The sequence below is a fragment of the Gossypium hirsutum genome, chromosome D08, assembly GCF_007990345.1.
Source record: "Gossypium hirsutum isolate 1008001.06 chromosome D08, Gossypium_hirsutum_v2.1, whole genome shotgun sequence".
NCBI lineage: Eukaryota > Viridiplantae > Streptophyta > Magnoliopsida > Malvales > Malvaceae > Gossypium > Gossypium hirsutum.
The window spans coordinates 41,927,124-41,953,894 of record NC_053444.1 but is presented as its reverse complement, the minus strand read 5'-3'; the positions used below and the strand labels follow the sequence as shown (position 1 = coordinate 41,953,894).

The window sequence follows — 26,771 nt, the reverse complement described above, 5'->3', positions numbered from 1 at the left end:
TTTTTACATCGAGTTTAACTAGGCTTGTTTATAATTTTTGCATTCTCTAACTAAATTAATAAAATATTACTTTTTGAATGTGAGATTATTATTGTTATTTAAAATTTAATTACCAAATCCAAAACAAGATGCTTACTATTCCACTAAATCCTTCCTTGCTAATAGGAAAGTGATGATGATGACAACGACGACGATAATAGTGATGATGACGGTGAATCAAATAATTTAAGTGGTTTTGAAATGGAATTAACAAGAGATGCTATAGCTTCTAGTTTAATGAATTCACTTTAAATTGTAAATGCTATTGTAAAATTTTTAGTATTTATATTTGATATATAAATATTATTCCTTTTTAAAACTTCAATCCAAATATATGTAATATTTTAATTTGTTAGGTTTATGTTTTCTATGTTATGTTAATATCTAATATGAGTTATATATTTAAATACATTTTAAAATAAAATAATACAAATGTGTTGAAAGCATTAATTAAAAATAAAAAATAATTTTTATAATAATACAATTGTGTCAATATCCAATTACAAATATTTAATTATTATATTTAAATATTTAAATATAGTTTATATATTCTAATTAAATTTAATAATTAATTAATATTAATTACTTAGAAATATTTAAAATTAATTTTATATATTAAAATATTAACCATAAGTTATAATAAAATATTTTTTATATTTTTGCTAAAAATCATAATATTAACTAATTTGAATATTATTTAAATACATATTTGTTACTTTATAATATCATGTCTAAAATGGACATTTTATTCTTCAAAAGCACTTTTTAACAACAATACCAAACAATCAAAATTTTCAAAAGTATTTCTCAAAAGTACTTCTCAAAAGTACGTTTCCACAGCAGTTTTGAAAAGTAATGAAAAACTGGCCCTAAGTGATATACTACAATTATTAGCTTTGTCCTCAACTATCAAGATCTTCACGTGGAGGTTGTTACCTGAAATCAATTTTGAGTAATCTCTTGATTAGATCACCAAGGCACTAAGGCGAAAGTAAGGAACTACTCGGACTCACTTTCCCCTTAGAATTTCTATTTACCTATGTATCACCTAGAGTAAACAGCATACGCATAAATCAAGATTATCGGTATGGTAACAATTGTATTAGGCAGTGGATGCGAAGAGATAAATGATGGATCAGAGATTGGGCTCATGGAATTGTTTGACTCAATCAAGCATCCAGCACTGATCAATGGATCAACAGGGGCAGCGTTGGTAACGCAGATTATCAAGCCTTTTCTTTCACTCCATGAGCCGAAGGGAAAAAACAAGAAAAGATGGGTGTATAATGGTCTTTTAACATTAAGCAATACGATCATACAGAAACGACTCTACCCACCGGTCATGGTTATGTACAAGTTTGAGGAAAGTCAAAACACTTCCCGTTAACACAACAGCGATAAGAGAAAAATATCTCTTCATCTTTTGTTAGAAATTCTTTTTCTATAACCAAATCATTATCTGTATCATTCAAACTTATTCTTTCTTTTTCTGCTCCTGCTGCGTATACAAAAAGAGATCAACTTCTGTAAGCTCTGCAGAACCTTTTTTTTTACTTATTTACTTTGGTTAATGGGATTTTGGTTTTATTAGTTTTCTTGCTTTGCTTTTAGTTTGTTGTTTTAGCTTTCGAATATGGGGCATAATTTGTTCTCTTTTTGTAATAGTTTGAGCTGTTAATTACGGGTTAATTGATTCACTTTGATGTAAAAAAAATTGAAAATTCAATGGTTTAATTGTTCCCGGTTCATGAAAACCTTGTCCCTGTAAGTGGGTTAGATACGAATTTTATGACAAAGTAGATTTATGAGATTTTAATTCTAAATCTAGGAAGCATGAGTGATTGATTATTCTTTTGATATACATGTTATCTCAATATTGAAGGGTTCCGCTTTAGGATAGGTCCCGTAGCAGTTTATAGTCTCGGCAAAGATTGAGAAGTGGTGCATTCATGTTGAATCTGTTCAGTTTGCGGGGACTGCCTTGGACTGGTGCTGATGGTCAGCAAAAGGTTCATTTAACAGCCTCTTTGAACTTCCCATTTGGTTGTCATTGATTATCATACATCCCTTAGTCACCTCCATTTTCAGGTTCAGTTAACGGCTGCAGAGTTGGAATCACTTAGATCGGAACTCGCTGATATAGAAGAGAGAGAAGCTCACATGAAAGCTCGGTAAAGGAGAGCTGAATCTTGTCCTTTGAACTATTATGTATATTTTGGTCAACTATATATGAACCTTTAGTTCTTGAGGTCTAGCAAATAATATTCCTACGTAATATTCAGATTTGGATACTTTTGCATGTGATGATGTTTCTGTGTCATTGCAGGTTGGAACATATCGATGGGATTTTGCGATCGGCTCGACTTTCTGGCTATTTGTACATTCGAACCGTATGCATTTTCCAATTTTGCTATCATTTGTATCAAGTTTATCCTGCATCCAGCTCTTTGTTCTTGCAGTACTGTTACTCTCCTGGTTAATGATCTTCCTACATATCTTTCATTCTCAGAGATGGACAGCTTTACCCGGAGAACCTGCTCCTATCGATGATACCAAAATCAACGATTGGCTTCCTCGATTCATTGTTCTTCACGGCCAATGTATATTCTTCTATTTACTCTCCACAGGTAATTAACCCTTTGATGAATTAAGTTTCAAATGGAGCTAAACTTTGAAAAAGCAATAAGTAAACTAGTAAGATTGAAGGATACATGAAACAGGTTGGTATATTAATTATAAACATGACTTGATAATCAACTTCTTAATTTACAATCTGCAGATTTGAGCCCTCAGGATTCCACCCTACTGTCCGATGTTGTGGAAGTAGGTTCCTTGCCAAGTTTCACGAGAGAAGATGAAGGAACACGATATTCCTTTTATATCTTAACTCGCCAAGGACTGCGCTATGAATGTTCACATGTTTCTCAAATACAGGTAAACAATGCGTCTTTAATATGCATATATATGAACAGAGTACAATGTGCTGTTCTAAACTCATAAACGTTATTGCTTCATGTTATTTTTGTAAAGTATGCTTGCTGCTGAGTACTGAGCCTGTGTAAGTTGAGGTCAATTCCGCATTTGCTTATTTGTAATTTATTAAGATGAAGCTAAGCTATGTTACTGAGTGTAATATGTTTAATTTTCTCTCTATATAGCAAGGTCAACTCAAGACTTACGGTGAGTTTGGATGGGGATTGGGTGCAGTGCGGTGCGTTTAGCTTACTTTTTGTCTCAAGCTATAGTATCGTTACAGTATCTAATCTCACCGCCACCGTTGTTTTTACACTAACCGCAGGTAAACGCACCGCCCATCCAAACTCACCCTTAGTCTATTTGATTAGTACATATAATCACCGTTATGCACACACAGCTAATAAGTTGAGATTCGAATTCTATCATCTATATATACACCTCTAAGCATATATAGTAAGGTTGAAGAAAATCAGATAATTTCACTGTGTCCATGTAAATTTTGCATTGATCAAATTTGAGTTTTATTATTTTCTGTGTTTTGGTAGGTGGACACCTGGCTATCGGCTTTGCAGACAGGCTGCAAGGTGGTTTCTGAATCTGATGTTTTAGTTCCAAATGGTTAAAGTAAAAAGTAGAATCATTTACAGATTTTGTAACAGTAAGTTGTAAATATAAGGTGAAAGTTATAGTTACTAACAAATTGTCTAGTGAAAGTAAATATAGGATGCCACTTTCCATTAATAAAACATCATCCATCTTTGAGGATTCCTTAAATTTAGAAATGACAAACTTTGATTTCTTACTTGGGCTTCTTCAATTAACTTAGTACCGCCAAATTTAAATAAATTCTTTATATCTTTTATTAGTTTCACAATGTATTCATCAGAGCGAGCTCAGTGACTAATTTTCCGTATTCTATAGATCCATTAAGGGGTAAATACTAGTTACGAATTTTAAAACTAGTTCATACCCAAAGTGAGGATCGAATGATCACTGGTTAAAGTAGGAGAGATCCTTACGTCCCAACTAACTCCAGTTAATATTTTTTTTTATCTTTAATGACTTGTTTCTATGTTCAATGTGAATCATAAAAAGTATGATGGTTTGATAAAAAAGCAGAACTGTTTTTAGTTATTCGACAAAAAAGTAACAAAATAATAATAATAATAATAATGAATAGACCACTATAAAGAAAAAATCTTTATATATTAAATAGGAAATTGAAAAGTTTTAGGAGATGATGAAGGACCTAATTGTTATTTTCAATAATTTTAAATTAATAGTATTATTTTGAAATTAGTAAGTAAATATACTTATATTTAGGTTTGAGTGTTTGATATAGTATGTATCTAATACAAAATATTTTTTAATAAATTTGTAAGATTTTGAAGGTTGTATGTTTATATCCATACATTGAATACGAGTAATTCAAAAAGAATGAAGAATTTCAAGATTTAATTTATCATTATTTTAAGAAACACAATAAATCTCCTTATAAAATTAAAAACATTATTCCTATTTACTTGGAATGGAGTCGGAAATATATGCAGTAATAATATGAAACTAGCGAGTATCTTTTCAGTGGATGTGAAATTCTAGTATACGTTTTTAAAATAACACTTCACTTGAAAACCATTCGGGGGTGTAGCTCATACGGTAGAGCGCTCGCTTCGCATGCGAGGAACCCCGCACCTCCAAAATTATCCAGCTTTGAATGACTCAGCACTCGGCGGGTTGTTCATGACTATGATTCTTCCATACCAAAAGGATTTGAAAATCAACTTGGAGTCCTGATGAGAATCGACGGAAGATACGTAAGTATCTGTGGCAAAACTGCTATTGGGATACGGCCAGCTTTGACAGTGTTTGGAAATATAAATATGCAACAATAGAGTATCGGGGTAAAGTTTGAGGTGTCACATTATTTCTCATAATTTGTTTTCAGTCAGTAAAACTCACATAGATTTGAGGTTTGAGGGTAAATGGTAAAGTTTATATGAAAAGTTTTTTTGCACATAGTATAGTATGTGATGTGTTTTTATTAACTCATTATACAGTACAGAAATTCCTTGGGTCAATCCAATCCCCATTTTCCTCTTGCCAAATCACGAAACGTCTTCCCCCTTTCTTAAGATGACGCGCTTAAGCATTAACATTAAAAGCAACTCTTGTATGGCCTTTGACTAAATTATAGGACGGTGGAGTGGTTTGAAGCGGAAAAGGGGCGGTGGACTGGTGGGATCCATATTGAAATTTATGCGGTTGTCATAAATCTTTCGTAACGTAACCATTTATGAACGTGTTTAGCTCCTAAAACTGACACTTAAGCATTTAGATTAGTTCTTTTATCCAATTATCTCTATGTAACCATCCTATTCATACATACATTTTCATTTTAAAATAAAATGAAATAGATTTCAATATGATATTTTTACAGTTTTGATATCGAAATGTTTCTATTTGTGTAAGATTTTTTTTATTCCTTTGATCATTTAAATCAATTTCTAGCCTTATGTATTTTTAAGGTACATTAATATTATAATATTAAACTTGTAATTAATTATTTAAAGTTTTTTTTTAATTCAATCAATTTTATTCCTTATTTTTAGGGTAAACTACAAAAAAAGTCACTTTTGTTTGCCTCAGATTACATTTTAGTCACTTATGTTTGAAATGTTACGTTTTAGTCACTTACGTTATCATTTTGTTACGAAGTGGTCACTTTACCATTGAACTCCATTACCTCCCTAACAGTAATCCTACGTGGCAGTCCAAATGGGTTTTAAATGCCAACTTGGATGTCCAGTTGTTGGAATGAAAATAAGTTTTTAATTAAATAAATTCAATTTGGATTGCCACGTAGGATATCCAAGTTGGCATTTAAAACCCATTTGGACTGCCACGTAGGACCACCATTAGGGAGGTAACGGAGCTTAAAGATAGAGTGACCACTTCGTAACAAAACGATAACGTAAGTGACTAAAACATAACATTTCAAACATAAGTGATTAAAATGTAATCTAAGACAAACAAAAGTGACTAATTTTGTAGTTTACCCCTTACTTTTAAACAATAACGTCTACATTTAGTATAAAAGATGGTGATGTGGCAAGCAATGACAATACTTCTCACAAAATAGGTATGCCACATAAAAAAATTCCTACCTTATAAGTTAATATACTAGTTTTTTAAAACATTTATTATTTAAATAATCACACATTAATTAAATATGTGATTAGTGGCTTTTTAAAGTTACCAGTTTCTTATATTGTTATAAAAAAATGTCTGAAATCGGAGGTAGTGAGAATTTGATTGGAGATAGAACTATTAAAAAAGTTCTCTTTTAAGGACTTGGTTTCTGGTGTGAACAATGAAATGGTTGTGGACTCTTTTCTTATTTTGGAAGTCTCATGGAGGGTTAAACTTCTGGGTCTAGATGCCCCTAATTCAGGTAGAGATGAGGATTTTGAGTTTCTTGATGGTGACTTGGTGAGATCTATGATGAATGGTATTCCCGCTATCAACTTTTCTGAGAGAATCCAACAGATTCTTTTTAGAGAGATGGCGACCACGGTGGTCGTAAAATTACTTGGTCGGAATATGTCTTACTCTATTTTACAAAATAGGATTCAGAATCTTTGGAAGCCCACTCAACAAATCCATATAATGAATGTGGAAAATGGTTATTTTTAGTTTAAGAGATTGTTCGACAGCGAGTAAAATTTGGAAACTTCTAATTCCCACTGATTGACTTATCAGGTTCTACTCTAGTAATATTCAGGAATGGATAGTGTCCAACTTGCATAATCAGTATGACATTTGCTTTGGGGAGGTTGATTGGGAATGTTTTTTCAGGATCATTTGGCGTATTTGGAAGGATCGTAATCTCTTTATTTTTTAGGGTGGGACATGGAGTAGTTTTAATATTATCAGATCCTCGTATAGTTGGATCAAACATGCTTTAAAGATTGATCAGAGTCAAATGAATACAGGGAGGAATATGAACACGTGTTCCATTTTGTTAGAAGGATGGGTTTTTTTAAATATAGATGGTTCCGTTAGGATTAAGGATGATTTTGCAACAGCAGGAGGGGTTGTAAGAAATTGAAATAGGGAGTGGATCATTGGATATAATAGGTTTTTAGGAAGCTATTCAGTGTTTGAGGCTAAATTGTAGGGCATATTGGATAGTCTAAACATCTTAATTGATCATGGCTTGGATAATGTGATGATTCAATCTGATAGTCTTGAAGTGGTGATTACCATTCAGGAGAGTTCTGTAGGAGGGTCTAACAAGGCTTTGATTAAGAAGATTCTTCAGTTACTGTCTCGGATTTCTAACTGGAATATTTATTACATACTCAGAGCAAAGAACCAGGAAGCTAATAGCCTGGCCAATTTGGCTCACTCGAGAAGTCAAGGACTGCAAATGTTTGGAAAACCCTCGTATAGGGAATTAGGCTAATCAACGTAGTTTATTTCTTGTAATTTTTCTCTTTATCACCAAAAAAATCTACTTAAGTTTTTGAAATACAATATATTTGTAATATTATGAATATAATTTCTGTTTTAATTATAATGACGAAATTTTGAAAGATAAAATTGTTATAATATGATAATTTTAATATATATTATAGGTAAGCTTAGAAATAAAGTTATAAATAATACTTAATTTAAAATGTTTAAAATAAATTTAAATTTTAGAAATAAAGTTACATTTTTTTTAATTTTAAATCTTAGAAATAATATATACCTAATACTTTTTAATTGATATAATGACTTTTTTTGCCCTCTAACTTTCCAAAAAAAAAATTATTTTAGTCCTCAATTTAATTTTTCACCTCTTTTAGCCTTTGAACTTGCATTTTTTGTCAAATCATCCCAAAATGGATGGAAAAGTTAACAAATGTTAACTTTGCTAACGTGACATACACATTGATGCCATGTAGATGATACGTGGTTGGCGGTCTCTATTGACAAATAAGGAATTGTTAAAAGCAGAATGGAGCATGGTTGAAAACCAAGTCTAGTTCGGTTGGATTAGAATCAGTCGGTCTCTTAGTGGGAGACAAAATGATTATGGATGAGCGACTGATATGCGATTAGAGACCTTGTATTAAGGATTGTAAATAGTTGATAAATGAATCCTCAAATGATTTCCTCTTAGACTATTTCATTTTCTCTTTTACATAGAGTGACAATTGGGAGGTTTAAGTCGAAAAACTAGGGAAACTAGTAAACTGGTAAGGTTCTAAGCCCATCAGTATACATGACACTTAAAAAACAAAGTTAAGAGTTTCCATGAACCATTTTTAAAAGTTCTGCATGTTTCTAAAAATTTGAGGTTTAAAGTGAAAATATTAGGTTTAACCTAAGATTTGGTTGTCTTGCTTAACTATCAGCATGATGGAAGCTCTAGCGTTTGGAGTGCTCGTGTAACACCCTAAACCCGGCCTAGAGTCTAGACCAAGTCTAGAGAGTTACATCATCGATATTAAAAATACCACATTTATAACATAGTCAAAATAAACCATTCAACATATAATATCAAACAAAACGATTAACCAAGTATAGAATCTTCCCAAACATCATAATATCGTAAAATACTGAAATTCCTAATGGTAGTATTTAAAGGAAAGATAAAAGCTTGACCGAGCTCCTGTAGCACCGACCCGTTCAAGTTTGAGAACCACCTGAAATCCAGTTAGTAACAAAATGACTTCTGAACTCAGTGCGTAAAAGACATTCATTTAATTGGAACTCATTTATAAGATTATTTCTAAATCCCAAGATTTGGTTCAGTAACAGAAGCAATTTCAGTTTAGATACAAAACAGATTAGTTACATAAGCAGAAGTAATTTCGGTTTCATTTATAGAACAGATCGGATTCATATGCAATTATTTCTACCCCATTCGCTACACGCCATCTTTGGTCACCCCAACACATCATCAAAGGCGTTAAATGTCCAACTAACCCTACACACCATAGAGTGTCTGTCTGACACGTTTACAGAGGTGTAGCTTAGCTGCTACATCAGATATGCGACAAAGCACCAGATTCATATTTATACGCATTGTGGCTTAGCCACTAATTCAGAACAGATTACTTCCTTCTTCACAATATCTCAACCCATGCAAATGCAGATTACAAGTATCCACAACATGTGTTCAATCATTCACATTCATTTCACAAATAAATAATACAGTTAAGTGTTAGAAATAGCCATTACGGTATACATACAGTTATATTATCCATATGTCAGTCATAAAGCATTAGAGAGTTCTCGTACCATCAAATTTAGATCATTCAAACATTGGAGAGATCAGTATTAGTGTTGGACAACACTCACGGCCTAAAAAACCAAGATTCGAACCCTATTTATATGTCACGCGGCTTGGACACGCTCATGTCCTTGCCCTTGTGGCTCACACGGCTTGGACACACGCCCATGTCCTTTCCCGTGTGACTCATACGGCCTAGGCACATGCCCATGTCCACTACCCGTGTGGTTCTAAAATATAAACGGTGAGTTACACGGCCTGGAGACACGTCCGTGCCCTTGCCTGTATGACTCACAAGGCTTGGGCACACGCCTATTTCTCTAGCCGTGTGGTCCTAAGTCACAAACAGTGAGTTACACGGCCTAGACACACGTTCGTGTAAACCCTGCACTAACATAGCCACACACGGCCTGAACACATGCCCGTGTGCTTGGCTGTGTGGCGTCGACAACCATGTTTTTCAACGACTGAAATTCGCATAAAATGAGGTTTTCGACACATACTTAAAGTAGATTTTGTGCAATAACAACGCAACAGACTCCCAAGGCCTAAAATGGACGGTCAATTGCCAATTAATATGAAATCATCACAATTACTAATATTAACGCGCCATCAATATAATTTAACACGAAACCCCAATTTAACAACCATTACTTCCGCACTCAGATGAAGTTCACGAATTACGTGTGTTAGAAAGACCGTCGTCCTCGAGGCTTTCTCTTAAGTCATTAATCGAACACGAAAACAAGGATTCCATCATTAATCACAAAACCACTTTCTTGACAAAAAGGAATTTCAGAAATTGCACAACCAATTCACAAAGTTTACCAAAAACAAACTTACCGACAACAGTAACAGGTAAAGAGCACATATCTAAGTAGATGGTACGAGGCAACATGAATGAAACCACTAACACGACAAGCGAAAGGAAGCAGAAGAAAGAAAACGAAAAAGAAAAAGGAACGTTAAATTAATTGGTTTAACTTCCAACCAAAAATCCGATAGTTAGCAAAATATTTCTTAACGCATACGCTGGGACTCAAACATAAGACCAAACAAATTACAGATGCTTAACCAGTGAACCAGTATGTTCATTCTTAACATAGATTTACATGAAATTAGACTTAAATATGCAACTATAGAGTAGAGGTTATCCTAAAATAAATAACAAAATTTCTAATGTTACAACTCAAACTCTTGACCTCGACCACAGAAGCAAAGAACATAACCACAAATACAGACACTTAATTATGACAGAAATCAATAGTCAAATGTTAAAATTTTGGGGTGTTACAACTCTCTCCCCCTAAAAGAAATTTCGGCCTTGAAATTTACCGAACTCAAACAGATACGAATATTATTACCGAATTAAATCTTCAGGTTCCCAAGTGACTTCCTCAGTCTCGTGATTTCCCTACAAAACCTTAACTAGAGGAACATTTTTCTTCCTCAAGACTTTAACATCGTGATTTATGATATGAATAGGTTCCTCCTCGAATGTTAAATCCAGTTGCAACTTGATCTCGTTGACAATAATAATGTGCGATGTATCAGATCGATACCATTTGTTCTAACTCTATCGATAGTTCTAACTGATACGCAACAGATCCGACACATTTCAAAATGAGATAAGGTCTAATGAACCTCGAGCTCAGCTTGCCCTTGCATCCAAATTGAAAAACCTTTTTCCACAGTGATACATTTAGAAACATTTGATCACTGACAGAAAACTCGATATCTTTTCTTTTTAAATCAGTATAAGACTTCTGTCGACCAGATGCAGCTTTTACACGATCTCGAATCAATTTTATAGTATTCTCAGTTTCAGAAACCAGCTGGGACCCAAAACTCAATGTTCACTTAATTTTGTACAACATAAAGGAGTACGGCACCTATGACCATACAAAGGCCTCGTAGGGTGCCATCTAAATACTAGATTAGAAGTCGTTATTGTATGCAAACTCAGCCAACGATAGATAATCCTCCCAACTACCTCGAAAATCTATTACACAACCCTGAAGCATATCCTTTAGAATCTGAATGACTCGCTCGGACTGTCCGTCCGTCTGAGGGTGATACGCAGTACTGAAATTATGTTGGGTGGCTAAAGTCTCATGAAGTTTCTTCCAGAACTAAGATATGAATCACAGATCTCTATCAGAGATAATTGAGACTAGAATCCCGTGTAGCCTCACAATTTCAGCAATATACAATTTTAGCTAACTTCTGTAGGAAATAATCTGTTTTGATAGGAATAAAGTTAGCGAACTTGGTCAACTGGTCAACGATGACCCAAACTGAATCTTTCTTAGTGACAGTTAAAGGTAACCCATTAAAAATTCATCGTTACACGCTCCTACTTCCACTAAGGAATCTTAATTGGCTGAAGCAAACTTGAGGGAAACTGATGTTCAACCTTAACATTTTGGCATGTTAGATAATGTGACACAAAAGTAACTACTTCTCATTTCAGTCTGGGCCACCAATAGAGTTCTTGGAGGTCCCGATACATTTTGTTCCCATCAAGATGCATAGCATAAAGACTACAATGCGCCTCATATAGGATCGACTACCTCAACTCCTTATTGTCAGACACGTAAATCTGACCTCTGAAACACAGAACATTGTCACTGTTCAAACTGAAATCCAAAGTTTTGTTCGAGCCGACCTGTTGCAGTCACTGAACTATGGATTTATCGTTCAACTGTTTAGCTCAAACCTGCTTGACCCAATTTAATTTAACCTGTAATTTAGTTAACAGCCCTACATCCTCAACGAAACTCAGATGAGCTAACATTACTCTCAGATTAGGCATCGCTCTACGGCTGAGGGCATCAGCTACCACATTAGCCTTACCCGAATGACACTCTATCGTTCAGTCATAATCCTTAAGTAACTCAACCCTCCTACACTGACGAAGGTTTAATTTCTTTTGAGTTAACAGATATTTGAGACTTTTGTGATTGGTGTAAATGTTACAACTTTCACCATATAGATAGCGCTTCCAGATCTTCAGAGCAAACACAACCACAGCCAACTCAAAATCATGTTTAGGGTAGTTACCCTCATGTGTCTTAAGCTATCACGACGCGTAAGTGACCACTTTACCGTCTTGCATCAGAACAAATCCTAACCCAATGTGTGATGCATCACTGTATACCACAAACTCCCGACCTGATTCTGATTGAACTAGAACATGAGCTTGTGTCAAAACGGACTTCAGCTTATCAAAACTAGACTACTATGCCTCATACCACACAAACGGATCATTCTTACGTAACAGCTTCGTCAGCGGTAACGCAATCAGAGAAAATCCCTCGACAAACCTTCAGTAGTAATCGACTAAACCTAGGAAACTGTAAAGCTCAAATACATTTTTTTAGTTGTTTCCACTCAACTATAGCTTCTATTTTCTTGGGATCAACTCGGATCCCTTCCACTGTTACTACATGACCTAGAAACTTAACTTCTTGTGACCAAAACTTGCACTTACTGAACTTAGCATACAATTCTTTTTCTCGGAGTATCTGAAGTACAACGCGAAGGCAATTGTCATGCCCAAACTCAGTTTTAGAATAGATCAGGATGTCATCGATAAAAACCATCACTAATTGGTCTAAATACGGTTAGAACACCTGATTCATTAAATCTATATACACTGCTGGGGCATTCATCAAGCCGAAAGGCATCCGTCAAGCCGAAATGCATCCATCAAGTCGAAAGGCATCACCAGAAACTCATAGTGTCTACAACAAGTCCTGAAGGTGATTTTGTACACATCAGTCTCTTTGACCTTGAGCTGATGGTAACTAGAGTGCAGATCAATTTTAGAGAAAATAGATGTCCATCGAAATTGATTGAATATGTCATTAATTCTTGATAACGGGTACTTATTCTTGATTATCAACTTGTTCAACTATCGATAATCTATGCACATCTTCATCGATCTATCTTTCTTTTTAACAAATAACACTAGTGCCCCTTACGGAGACACACTCGATCGAATGAACCCCTATCAAGAAGTTCTTGAGGCTACGCTTTTAGCTCGGTCAGCTCTTTCAGTGACATGCGGTAGGGTATAATGGGCACTAGAGCAGTTCCTAGTAATAGGTCAATACCAAATTCCACCTCTCTATCTAAAGGTACTCTAGGAAATTCCTCAGGAAAAGCATTCAGGAATTCTCTTATAGTGCGGATATCTCTCATAGAAAGCTTTGCGGGAACACAATCAGATACATAGGCTAGGTATGTCTCGCACCCCTTTCAGACTAACTTGTCAGCCACAAGAGCGAAGATTATATTAAAGAGGTAATCTCGACACTCACCAACCATAACCGCCTCATCATTCTCAGTTGTTCTCAGAGTAACTCTCTTAGTTACACAATCTAGACTGACACAATATTCTATGAGCCAATCAATTCCCAAAATCAAATCAAACTCATTAAAAGGGTAACTCCATTAGATCAGTTGGAAACACCGTGCCCTTGAACTCTAGGGGTACCCCTCTGTATACTCTATCAATCTGAACTAACTAACCCAAAGGACTAATCACAGAAAATTCTTTAGCAGTATTTTCAGCAGTTAAACCCAGATTCGTAGAAACAATACTAGCAATATACGAGTGAGTAGATCCAATATCAATGAGGGCATAGTATAGAACAGAATGGATAAAGAATGTACCTGCAATGACATTAGCATCATCGCTATCCTCATGATATCTCGCCGCATAAACCAGTCCTAGCTGTCGAGTCTCAATCTGACCTGCACCTCTGCTTGGTGTTCTCCGTCCTCTCCCCGAACCATTACCCCCTCTACCAGTACCATGACCTCTAGGTGGTTGCTAAGACACTCTCAGAGGCTAAACAGAACTTGGAGCCGGAGTCTATGTCGTAGATGGTACCTAATCTGGTCAACAGGGGCAATCCCTAACCCCATGTTCTATCGACCTACAACGGAGGTACGCTCTTAACTTTCTCCAACACTCGCCCAGATGGCGTTTCCCACAATCACTGCACAGTTGAATCTTGGTCACTACAATTGGTGCCTCAAGCTTCAAAGGCCTACCAAATATCGTATGTTTCTTAGGGAGCTATCCAGAACCATAGGGACCCGAATCCCTTTTAATATTACTCTGATCCCTCTCGCAGTCACGCCGCTCACGCTCATTGCGCTTCACCTCTTCCACTATTTCTGCTTTATCAACTGGAACCGTAAAAACCTGCTCCATCTTAGGAGCTATTAGAACCCGTAGATCATATCTCAATCCTTCCTCAAACCTCACAAATTTGTCGTAGTCAAACGCTACCAATGCCTGTGCATACCTACTCATTCGTAGAAACTCGACTTCATATTCAGCCACAGATCGGTTGCCCTGAACTAGGCTCATAAACTCGCGTCAGTGAGCCTCAACATAATTCGCCCCCACATACTTACTCTGGAAGGCGTTCTTCAAATAATCCCAGTTAATTTGTTTGGGCTGAGTACCCTGCTCAACCGTTAGCCACCATTGATAAGCTTCGTCCCGAAGTAGGGACACCGCACCCCTTAATTTCTTAGTAAGAGTACAATCAAGGTCAGTTATAATATGTTTGGTAGCCTCGAGCCAATACTCAGTAACAGTAGGGGCGACTCCTATGATGCCCCTAAACAATTCATCCCAATTCGACCGGAGTCATTCAGTAATTGACCATCGACCTCTCGATCCAAAATGGGCCCCTGCGACCCTCTCCAGTGCTCAATTCATGGCCTGAGACAGTACATCGTCCCCAGCTGTCGAAGTCTGGGACTCTGTCTCAGTAGTGGAAGTACCAACTGTCTCGCTGATCTCCATGTTAAACATACTACCCATTGAGGATAACTCTGCTCGAACTCCTCCTCGACGTCCTTGATGCCCACGAGTTCCACGTCCACGACTACCATGCGAACTCATTTTAGCAATCTAGCTATAATCTTAGAGTGCACAGACCAGTTCAGACATCTAACAACATAATTTCACTAGTTCACATCAAAACATTTAACCAGATAATAATTCAGGTAATACAATCATTATAACGGAACATAAATACTTACAGGTTTGGCATCGGAGGCTCGATCATTTGCTAATGTTTCAGTTTCTAGGTTAACTCAGATACTAAATTATCATTTAATTACTTTTTATCACAAATTATGCGCCCAAACATAGTCTGAGTTTGACAAACCTGGCTCTAATACCACTAAATGTAACACCCTAAACTCGACCTAAAAATTCAGACTAAGTCCAGAAAGTTACATCATCAATATTAAAAATACCACATTTATAACGTAGTCAAAATAAACCATTCAACATATAATATCAAACACAACAATTAACTAAGTATAGAATCTTCCCAAACATCATAATATCATAGAATATCGAAATACCTAATGGTAGTATTTAAAGGAAAGACAAAAGTTTGACCGAGCTCTCACAGTGCCAACTCGTTCAAGTTTAAGAACCACCTGAAATCCAATCAGTAACAAAATGACTTGTGAACTCAGCGCATAAAAGACATTCACTCAATTGGAACACATTTATAAGATAATTTCCAAATCCCAAGATCTAGTTAAGTAACAGAAGCAATTTTAGTTCAGATACAGAACAGATTAGTTACATAAGCAAAAGCAATTTTAGTTTCATTTACAGAACATATTAGATTTATATGCAGTTATTCCTACCCTCATCCGCTACACAAATCTTCGGCCATCCTAACACACCATTAAGGGCGTTAAATGCCTATCTAACCCTACACACCATAGAGTGTCTATCTGACACGTTTACAGAGACACAACTTAGCTGTTAGAATGAAAATGCGATAAAGTACCAAATTCATATTTATACGCATCGTGGCTTAGCCACTAATTCAGAATAGATTACTTCCTTCTTCACAATATCCTAACCCATGCAAATGTAGAGTACAAGTATCCACAACATGTGTTCAATCATTCACATTCATTTCATGAATAGATAATACAGTTCAGTGTCAAAAATAGCCATTACGGTACACATACAGTTATATTATCCATATGTTAGTCATAAAGCATTAAAGAGTTCTCATACCATCAAATTCAGATCATTCATACATTGGAGAAGTCAGTGTTAGTGTTGAACAACACTCACGACCTCAAAATAAAACAAGATTCGAACCCTATTTATATGCGACACGACCTGGACACACGCTCATGTCCTTGCCCGTGTGGCTCACACGGCCTGGACACACGCCCATGTCCTTGCCCGCGTGACTCACATGGCCTGGGCGCATGCCCATGTCCACTGCCCGTGTGGTTCTAAAATTTAAACAATGAGTTACACAGCCTGGACACATACCCGTGTGACTCACACGGCCTGGGCACACGCCTTTGTCCCTAGTTGTGTGGTTCTAAGTCACAAACAGTGAGTTACACAGCCTAAACACCCGCTCGGGTCCTTCGCCTATGTGAACCCTGTACCATGGCCACATACGACCTAGACACATGCCCATGTGTCTAGTAGTGTAGCGCCGACAGCCACGTTTTTTGGCAACTAAAATTCGCATAAAATGAGGTTTTTGGCATGCACCTAAAGTAGTTTTTGTACAAGAACTACGCAACGGACTCCCGAGGCCTAAAATGGACGATTAACTGTCAATTAATACAAAATCATCACAATTACTAAGATTAACGTGCCATTGACATAATTTAACACAAAACCTAAATTCAACAACCATTACCTCTGCACTCAGATGAAGTTTACGAATTACGAGCGTTAGAAGGACCGTCGTCCTCGAGGTTTTCTCCTAAGTCATTAATCGAACACGAAAATAAGGATTCTATCATTAATCACGAAACCACTTTCTTGACAAAAAGGAATTTCAAAAATCGCACAACCAATTCACAAAGTTTACCAAAAACAAACTTACCGACAATAGTAACAGGTAAAGAGCACATATCTAAGTAGATGGTACGAGGCAACATGACTGAAACCACTAACACGACAAGCGAAAGGAAGCAAAAGAAAGAAAAAGAAAAGAGGGAAAAAATGGGAAAAACAAATAGGAACGTTAAATTAATTGGTTTAACTTCCAACAAAAAATCCAACAGTTAGTAAAATATTTTTAACGAATATACTGGGACTCAGACACAGGACCAAACAGAATACAGATGCTTAACTAGTGAACCAGCAAGTTTACTCTTGACATAAATTTACACGAAATTATACTTAAATACGCAACTCTACAGTAGAGGTTATCCTAAAATAAATAACAAAATTTCTAATGTTACAACTTGAACTCTTAACCTCTACTCTATCCACAGATACAAACACTTAATTACAATGAAAATCAATAGTCAAATATTAAAAATTTGGGCCGTTACAATAAAAATCAATAGTCCAATGACCTTGTAAAAAAAGGTAAAATTGTTTCAAAGCCATTTGATTTGAATTGGCAAATTTTTACTAAAATGTGAGACGTGGCGTGATAAGAGTGGTCCATGTGTCCTGACATGTCAAGTATTAACTTTGTTAGATCCAGATACTTTTTTGGAAGACAAAAGCAAAGTACAAGGGACAACATTGGACATTTAGAAATTTTTAAGTACCACATTGAAAATTTTTCTAAAATATAGGGGAAAAATATGACATTATCATTTATTATTATTAAAACTCATTTAATATATTTTATCTTTTCTTTCTATTTTCTCTTTGAAAGAGAGAGTTTCTTCTTCTCTTAACTTTTACTTTTGTCACGACCACAACGATCATATCACTGACATCGTCGTTCGTCAATTGGTATCCGCCAAATTTCTTCTCTTCCACTCCTCTTTATATTTGTTAGCTTGGATTCCCCCTCAAAAAAAGCACCCCCAAATATTATCCTTATTTTCATATTTCTATCCATCGGATCTACATTTAGGGTAATTTACCAACAAAAGCCTTTTTTTTCAAAAATTACCGAAATGGGCCCATTATTTAATTATTTACCGAAATGGTCCTTTTTTCACGAAATCGCGTCCACGTCAGCGCGATGTCAGGGTACGCGCCAAAAAATCGCGTCCACGTCAACGAGAGTTACTGATGTGGCATCAAATTGCTACCGAAATGGTCCTTTTTCCGCGAAATAGCATCCACGTCAGCGCGATGTCAAGGTATGGGCCAGGAAATCGCGTCCACGTCAGTAACTCACGCTGACGTGGATGCGATTTCCTAGCGCGTACCCTGACATCGCGCTGACGTGGACGCAATTTCGCGATTTTTCCCACGTTAGGTTTTTTTTAGCTTTTAGGGTTTAAGGTTCAGGCTTTTAAGGGTTTTTAGGTCCTGGAAGAAATAGTTTAGAGTTGACGTTTCTGATAAAATAGTATAAAATCGCTTCTAGCAGGATGATATTTGAGAAGAATTTGTGAAATCGCGCCATCGTGGACGCGCTTTTGCTACAGTAGGTCAAGGAAGAAATAATTATTTTTTTGACGTTTCTAAGTAAATAGTATAAAGTCGATTCTAGCAGGATGCTATTTGAGAAAAATTTGTGAAATCGCGGTCTCGTCAGCACGCTTTTGCTACAATAGGTCATGTAAGAAATAATTTTTTTGACATTTCTTAGCAAATAATATAAAATCGCTTCTAGCAGGATGCTAGTTGAGAAGAATTTGTGAAATCGCGCCCTCGTGGACGCGCTTTTGCTAAAGTAGCATGTTTGGGCTGAGGCTATAAATTAGGCAGAAAATGTTCTCAAAATGCATAAGTCACAGCAGAAACAATTTAGATATGCTAAGAAGGATAGAATTTCAAATATGAGTGAACGTATTAGTGCTGTTACTTACTACGATGGTAAGGTTTGCCACACCGAGAATGGTGTTGTTTTTTATCGGAGAATACGGTGCGACTGGTTTTTAACCAAAACATAGATTTGACAGAACTTCGTAAAAGGATTTGGCGTAAAACTTTTAGAACGATGCCACTGAAATTTTTGTCTATCACGTATCGATTTTGTTCTTCTGTTGATCCGGTGACATATGACTCGTTCGACATAAAAGGTGCTCGTAGCTTGGAGGCAATGGTGCAGACTCATCTTACTAGTGGAGCACCTTATATTGAGTTATATGTACAATTTACATTACCAACTGATGTACCAGCGACCGGTGTTCGAGATGTATACACCACCCCTAGCCGACACTCGGTCAGCGGGTTACAAAATACGGAACAGCCCATGTTCAGTAGTGGTGTCGAATGCACATCCCCTGTAAGACACTCTATCGGTAGATGGGACATGTAAGTCGGTGGCTCGATGTTTGATTCTGGAAATACTTACTGGGGAGCGGCATCAAGTTCTAGCGGGTGGTAATCTACATCCAATTGGGGACGTTATCAAATGCCCAGAAGAAGGGATGATGTACTCCCTACGACGTCAACCGGTGAGGGGACCTCGTACACTGCAGATGATTGTGGGTTAGAAGATGACTCCGATGTGGATCCACCTCGAGAGCCCAGGCCGGATGGTGCAAAAGTTGGCTTATTTTCTGAACCGGAGCCTATTTCAATAGAAGCTGAAAATGCTGACAGGAGTTCAGATGAGAAAGAAAATCCACGATTTAGAGCATACTCACCTCCAGCCCACATGCATAATGTCGATCTGTCTACAGATAATGCGTTAAAGTTTCCAGATCTACCACATCGGTTGTGTGATCGTACAAGTTCGGGGGTAGATTTCGGTGAACTTGAAGTTGGTAATCAGATTACCAACAAGGATAGTTTTATTGGTGCTTTGAAACAACATAACATCAAAAACGACGTTAACTACCACATCGTTAAATCAAAATCTGATAAGTTTGAGGCGAAGTGTGCGGTGCAAGACGACACATGTTCATGGAAAATCTATGCCTCGTTAAGGAAAAGGACAGGGTTGTGGGGGATAAAAAAGTACAAAGGTCCACATACATGTGCTGCAGGTAAAGTATTGACTGTATCTGAATAATACTTTTATTATGCAATATTGCATTATTTAATGTACTCCCTTTGTAGGTGTTTCACAAGATCATCCCAAAATGGATTTAGCTATGTTAGCTAGCTTGATACTGCCCATGATAAAAGCAGATCCTAGGACTTCAGTGTCGGTGTTAATTGCCAATATCCGTAGCCAAATAGGGTACACGCCCTCATACCGCAAGGCTTGGATAGCTAAGCAAAAGGCGTTGGAGAAGATGCATAGTGGGTGGGACGCCTCATATAATGAAATATGGCAGTGGTGTCAGGTGCTAGAGAGATACGTCCCCGGTGTCATCACAGACCTTGAAACGGAGCATGCGTACTACAATGGCCGATTGCTACGTGGATGCCAAATGTTCAAACGTCTGTTTTGGACCTTTAAGCAATGTCGAGACGCATTTCCATACTGGAAGCCGTTGGTAAAAATTGACGGTACCTTCATGTCCGGTAGGTATACTCATCGGCTATTGCTTGCAGTGGCACAGGATGGCGGTGGGAGAATTCTTCCAATTGCATTTACAATAACACCGGGGGAGTCGTCTGATAACTGAGATTTCTTTCTCTCTAGGTTAAGGAGGCATGTGTGCCCCCAAACTGATATCTGTGTTATTTTAGATCGGGGTGCCGGTATACTAGTTGCATTTGATCGAGAGGGAAGCTTATGGCAGCGCACACACCATAGATATTGCCAAAGACACGTTGCTTCGAACTACTATAGGCAATATCCGTCTAAGAGCGAACGATAACAAGTGACCAACATGGGTATTTAGTCTATATCTGTGTTATTTCGTTTGTCAATTTGAATTAGTTTTATTAGTAGAAGTGGTATAAATTATTTGCTATGATATTATATTGGTAGGGTATGAAATAAATAAAGATCGTTTCCATGAGATGTTGGCAATTTTACGATCCCAAAACGGATAAGGGGCAGACTACCTTTGTAACATACGTTTCGAACAGTGGGCACAAGCATATGACGGTGGCCTACGATATGGCCATATGACGTCGAACCTGGAAGAATGCATAAATTCTTCTCTTAAAGGAACGCACCATCTACCGATAACATCGGTTGTGCGAGAGACATATTTTGGTTTGGCGGCGCTATTTCCAAAGCGAGCAGCAAGTTATGCAGGCCAGATGCAGGGAGGCCATGTATGGTGCAGTAAGGTAGTTCAAGAAATTAACAAGGCCAAGGCGAGGACAAATACCATGCACACAGTATGTCACGATCACGACAATTTATGGTTTCGCATGACAGAGTTTAACAGACCGCACCAAGGTGTTGTTGGCGAGCAATATCGTGTACACTTGTGAAATAGGACTTGTGACTGTGGGATGTTTGATGCACTTCATTATCCATGCGCTCATGTTATTGCAGCTTGTCAGAAACTCCGTCTGGACCCGATGAGTTATGTGGACAAAGTGTACAAATTAGAAAACATGTACAATGTATGGAGACACGTTTTCCCACCGGTCCCAGATGAACGTAAGTGGCCACCCGTATCTCTTGCTCCTTTTAAGCTGTTACCGGATAGAGAATTACGTCGCAAACCAAAGGGTCGACCTTGCTCGACTAGAATACGTAACAATATGGATATCCGAGAAACAGCTAGTCAAACGAAGTTGTGCGGATGGTGTAGGAATCCAGGCCATACAAGTCGATCATGCCCTGATCGCAATAGTTGAATGTAATTGTAAAAAATTAAGTTTGTGAAATTATTAATTGATAAATTGTATTAAGTCAAAAAATTGTATTAATTAGTAAAATTATCAAATTATATAAAATTATTAATTGTTAGTACCAGTCAAAATATTTTTCCAAATCTAACATTATGTGAATGTAAAATTATTAAGTCAAAAAATTGTATTAATGGTTAGTAAAATTATCAAATTATGTAAAATTATTATTTTTTAGTACCAGTCAAAACATTTTTCCAAATCTAACATTACGTTAAGGTTAGGGTTTTTAAGTTAAGGGTTTAGGGTTTTTAATTAAATTAGGTTAGGGTTAGGGTTTTTAATTAAATTAGGTTAGGGTTTTTAATTAAATTAGGTTAATGTTAGGGTTTTTAAGTTAAGGGTTTAGGGTTTTTAATTAAATTAGGTTAGGGTTAGGGTTTTAATTAAATTAGGATAGGGTTTTTAATTAAATTAGGTTAAGGTTAGGGTTTTTAAGTTAAAGGTTTAGAGTTTTTAGTTAAATTAGGTTAGGGTTAGGGTTTGTAATTAATTTAGGTTAAGGTTAGGATTAGGATTTTTAATTAAATTAGGTTAGGGTTGGGGTTTTTAATTAATTTAGGTTAAGGGTTAGTGTTTTTAATTAAATTAGGTTAGGGTTAGGGTTTTTAATTAAATTAGGTTAGGGTTAGGGTTTTTAATTAATTTTAGGTTAGGGTTTAGGGTTAAATTAGGTTAGGGTTTTTATTACATCAAATAAACTTCTATTTTATCACATCAAATAATATCAAAATAGCTCAATTTTTTTTATTTTATTACATCAAATAAACTTCTATTTTATTACATCAAATAAACTTCTATTTTATTACATCAAATAATATCAAAATAACTCAAAAAATTTCTATTTTTTTACATAAAATAATATCAAAATATTCAAAATATTTGTACAAAAAATTTAAATACAGCAATCAATGTCTATGCCCGAGGGATTCAGTGCCACATGGTGGCCGTCGACGATTACGCACTGGATTCCTCTTTTCTTTAGCTTCCGGCGGTGGTTATTGTTCCTTCGGTGGGGATTCTGGTTCTTCCGGTTCGGTATCTGGTTGTCGGACTTGGGACGATGATCCACCTTCAAAGAATAGTGTATGTGGAGGTGTTTGCATCAGGAACGGCGACAGTGTTTGAAACCCATACGTTGGTGGGGATTGGTAAAAAGGAGAGCTCCCTGATGGCCCCATTGTGATCCCTCGTGCGCCGCTGGCCTATACATCGGTGGTCCGCTCGGTATAGCAGGACATGGAGCTGAACCAGGCATTTGGCTCCAACCTCCATAGGACTCAGAAAAGGATACATATAAGGGTTAGGGTACATATAAGGGCTAGGAAACGCACCTGGCATCATCTGAAAAAGCGGTTGCGTGGGTATCATCGGTTAAACTGCTGCGTCGGGTGACTGCGTCGGTGCTCTCGTTGGGCCTGATGATCTTCTGGCCGCTGATGATGAGCCGAATGAATGTCTGGGCCTTGTTGAGGGGCTACCTTCGTCTTGTCGTCTTGGATTTAGATGCCCGCGCCTTACCCTTTCGACACGTATTTGCCGTTGCCTCTCCTCTGACATCAGTAAATACGGCTTGCCATGGATTCAAAACCATGGCATGTATTCTGGAACGCACGATAACTCTGGAACGATGATTGGTTCCTGAGTAGGTAGATATTCATACCGATCTTTCCATATTTCCATGTACCTGGACCAGTATCTCGTCCAATCCGTATTCAATTTCCGAAAGTGGACTTTGTGTTGATCGTCAAACACCTCAAGATCCACCGGAATCGGTTGTCTACATCCAAACTGTCGTAGCACTCTGTCTTTCTGGTGCGGCTCCACGGTTGCGTAGTTGACCAACACGACTTTCACGTGCCAAGCTTGTGGATTTTGTAAAAACTCTTCCGGGATTACTGCCCGAATTGCCGGATCCTCGTATGGTGTCCATTGAAACTATATGAACATGATAGAAATATTAGTTATAGGCATAATACTAAATACTAAATACTAAATACTCAATACTAAATATCAATCGAATAGCGAATGTATAGAAATATCTATTTGCAATAATACTTACTTCTGCTTCCGACCGTTGGTCCAATAGAAGCCGTATATCTTCAAGAGAGGACAGTAATCGAGCATAACTTACCGGATGGTTCCACCTAATTAAATAAATTTTTAGCATACTTTTATTTTTAAAAATCTACATAATAATTGTAAAATGTAATATAATAAAATTTACCTCGTTATGAGTGGGAATGTATATGGGTGGTTCACTCGAGGACGTAGAAATGGAAAGCGAAACTGCGCCCATGACTGCAGTAGTGATAGACAACCTCCGATGTTTGCTCTCCTCGGTCGCGTCACCCCGCACATCTCCCAATATAATGTTGCCAAGACAGCAGACCCCCAACTCAATTCACCGACTGCTCTAAAATCAACAAGTTTTAGCAGCCATCTTAGATGTACGCGGCTCCGTGACGTGTCGGGCATCAGATAACCTCCAATTATTTAAAGAATGTATGCCCGAGCATATCAAATTCTTTCAATTTCGGTTGAATCTTCATCCGGATCAGGGAATGTGTCACGTAACCAGCCCATCTCGACCTTACATCCCTCTATTTTCTCCGGAATAGCACCCAAAAGCTCGTAGCACACCGCCTCCCAATTGCTAGATTGGGCAGACCCGGTGATTGGGTGCCCGTCCACCGGCAATCCCAACCGCAAACTAACATCTTCTAGAGTGATAGTGCACTCTCCACATGGAAGATGGAATGTGTGCGTCTCAGGTCTCCAACTCTCGATCAACGCACTGATCAGTTTCGGGTCCAACTTACATCCCCGGCCTACCGTCGTCACGTGCCAAAAACCCGCTTCCTGCAGGTAGTTCTCTACCAACGGTGATGGAGGAGCATGCATATTCCGGATATTACATTCCAATACCTGATCTTCAGACTTTTATAACAAATAATAAATTAATAATTATCTAAAAATGCATAAATAAAAAATTCTTAAATAATATTTAAAAATTAAATTTAACACTTACCATTGTCATTTGTTCCACCGATATGTGATGCCTATCAAGACAAGTCAATGATCCGGCCATTGATGAAATCATACAAATTTTTACGATTTATAAAAATATAAAAAAAATTAAAATTTATTTAAAAAAAGGAAATTGAGAGGAAATTGAAATTAAATATGGATTTGAGAGAATTTTGGAAGGAAATTGAGAGGAATTGAGAGGAAATATGAGAGAGGATTTGTTTGTGAAAAAATAAAAAGGGGTGGGGGTATTTATAGTTTTTTTTTGACCGTTGGGGGGGCAACGGTCAAATTTTTGACCGTTGCGTACTGTTCACGCGCGGGTCAAAATCACGTCCACGTCAGCAACTCGCGCTGACATGGACGCGATTTCCTGGCGCGTACCCTGACATCGCTCTGACGTGGACGCGATTTCGCGGAAAAGGACCATTCCGGTAAATAATTAAATAATGGGCCAATTTTGGTAATTTTTGAAAAAAAATGACTTCTATTAGTAAATTTCCCCTACATTTATCCACCACTATATCAACATGCATTGCTGATCATGGCTCTTGGATGCGAGGTGTCTCTTCATCGTTCAGATCTTCGAATTGAATGTTTACTAATTCACGATTAAAAATTCAGTACCTGCTATTCTACCTGAAAAACCAGACTTTCTTAGTATTTTGATTGGTATTAATAGTTGATAGAAACCTAATTCAAGTTGCGACATGTCAAATTAGAAATTAACTCAATATTTTATTTATCACTTTTAATTTAAATTTATTTCATATTTTATCACTATAAAGTAGTGTTTTAAATTCGATTTTATTCTTTTAAATCAATATACATTGTGATAATTATCAGTATTTTAAATCAATTTTACATAAAAAAATGAAAAAAAGTCGAAATCAATTAATTTTATTTATTTAATTTTTCAATGATTACTTTTTTTTCATTTTTAAAAACAAGTCTATTTAAAAATATTTTTCATTTTTATTAATACATGCTAAAGGAGTATATAAGCCCCTAAATTTTGGCAAAAAAATCAATTAATTCCCTCTGCGAAAAACACACTTAATTAAGTTATCAAATTCTCAAATTGCATTAATTAAGCCTTTTGACCAACGTTTTTTTATCTTTGATCGTTATAGCATTGACATGGCCATTAACAACGCTATGTGACACTCAATGTCAGCGGTAGTTGCTGACCTAGCTGTGCCACATTAGCAAAATAAAAAATTCAATTTTTTTACTAGAATGAACATGGAGAAATAGTTGTCTACATTCATTCATTTCAAACTTAATTTTTTTTAAATTACAAAAACAATATTTCTTATAAATTTGTAATACATTATTAAAGTTAATAAAAATATTAAAAAAATTAAAAAAAATTAAAAATTAATAAAAATGATTTAAAAGTTAAATCCAAAATGAATCTACATAGCAATATCTTTAGATTCATTCAAACAATTTTTTTAAATTATAAAAAGTTTAAAAAATATTAAAATTTATTTTTCCTTAAAAATATGATATTTGTACAAAATAATTTAGTTCTATTAGTACATTTTAGGGTATATAAAAAATAAATAAAAATAAATTTTAATTTTATTAATTGTGAATATATCCTATTATTTGAACATTTTAGACTACACATGTAATAAATAATTGATATATATTTTTTAATTGGATATATTCACATTTAAAAAAACTTTAGACTTACAATTAATATATTAAATTTATTTTTATTTA

At 36.3% G+C, this 26,771-nt stretch overlaps 2 protein-coding genes across 4 annotated transcripts; one reads left to right on the top strand and one right to left on the bottom strand.

The window, feature by feature from the left end:
• The first annotated feature begins 1,026 nt into the window (after window positions 1-1,026).
• On the top strand, window positions 1,027-3,817 carry LOC107911211 (uncharacterized). Of its 3 annotated transcripts, none has more exons than XM_016839091.2 (7): window positions 1,027-1,565; window positions 1,922-2,048; window positions 2,128-2,210; window positions 2,366-2,429; window positions 2,549-2,666; window positions 2,819-2,973; window positions 3,561-3,817. In XM_016839091.2, exons 2-7 carry the CDS (start codon window positions 1,989-1,991, stop codon window positions 3,636-3,638), a joined length of 558 nt encoding a protein of 185 aa, XP_016694580.1. In that variant the 5' UTR covers window positions 1,027-1,565; window positions 1,922-1,988; the 3' UTR covers window positions 3,639-3,817. The 3 variants fall into 3 exon arrangements, with proteins under 3 accessions (XP_016694580.1, XP_040954118.1, XP_016694586.1); XM_041098184.1 differs by lacking the exon at window positions 3,561-3,817 and adding an exon at window positions 3,198-3,337 and having other exon boundaries at window positions 1,039-1,565; window positions 1,940-2,048; XM_016839097.2 differs by having other exon boundaries at window positions 1,046-1,565; window positions 1,940-2,048.
• A 9,513-nt stretch (window positions 3,818-13,330) lies between these two features.
• LOC107907157 (uncharacterized) lies at window positions 13,331-14,233 on the bottom strand. Its single transcript, XM_016834414.2, has 4 exons — window positions 14,199-14,233; window positions 13,835-14,127; window positions 13,628-13,701; window positions 13,331-13,510 (listed from the first exon to the last, which is right to left on the bottom strand). The coding sequence occupies exons 1-4, from the start codon at window positions 14,231-14,233 to the stop codon at window positions 13,331-13,333; spliced, it is 582 nt and encodes a 193-aa protein (XP_016689903.2).
• Between the last annotated feature and the right edge of the window lie 12,538 nt (window positions 14,234-26,771).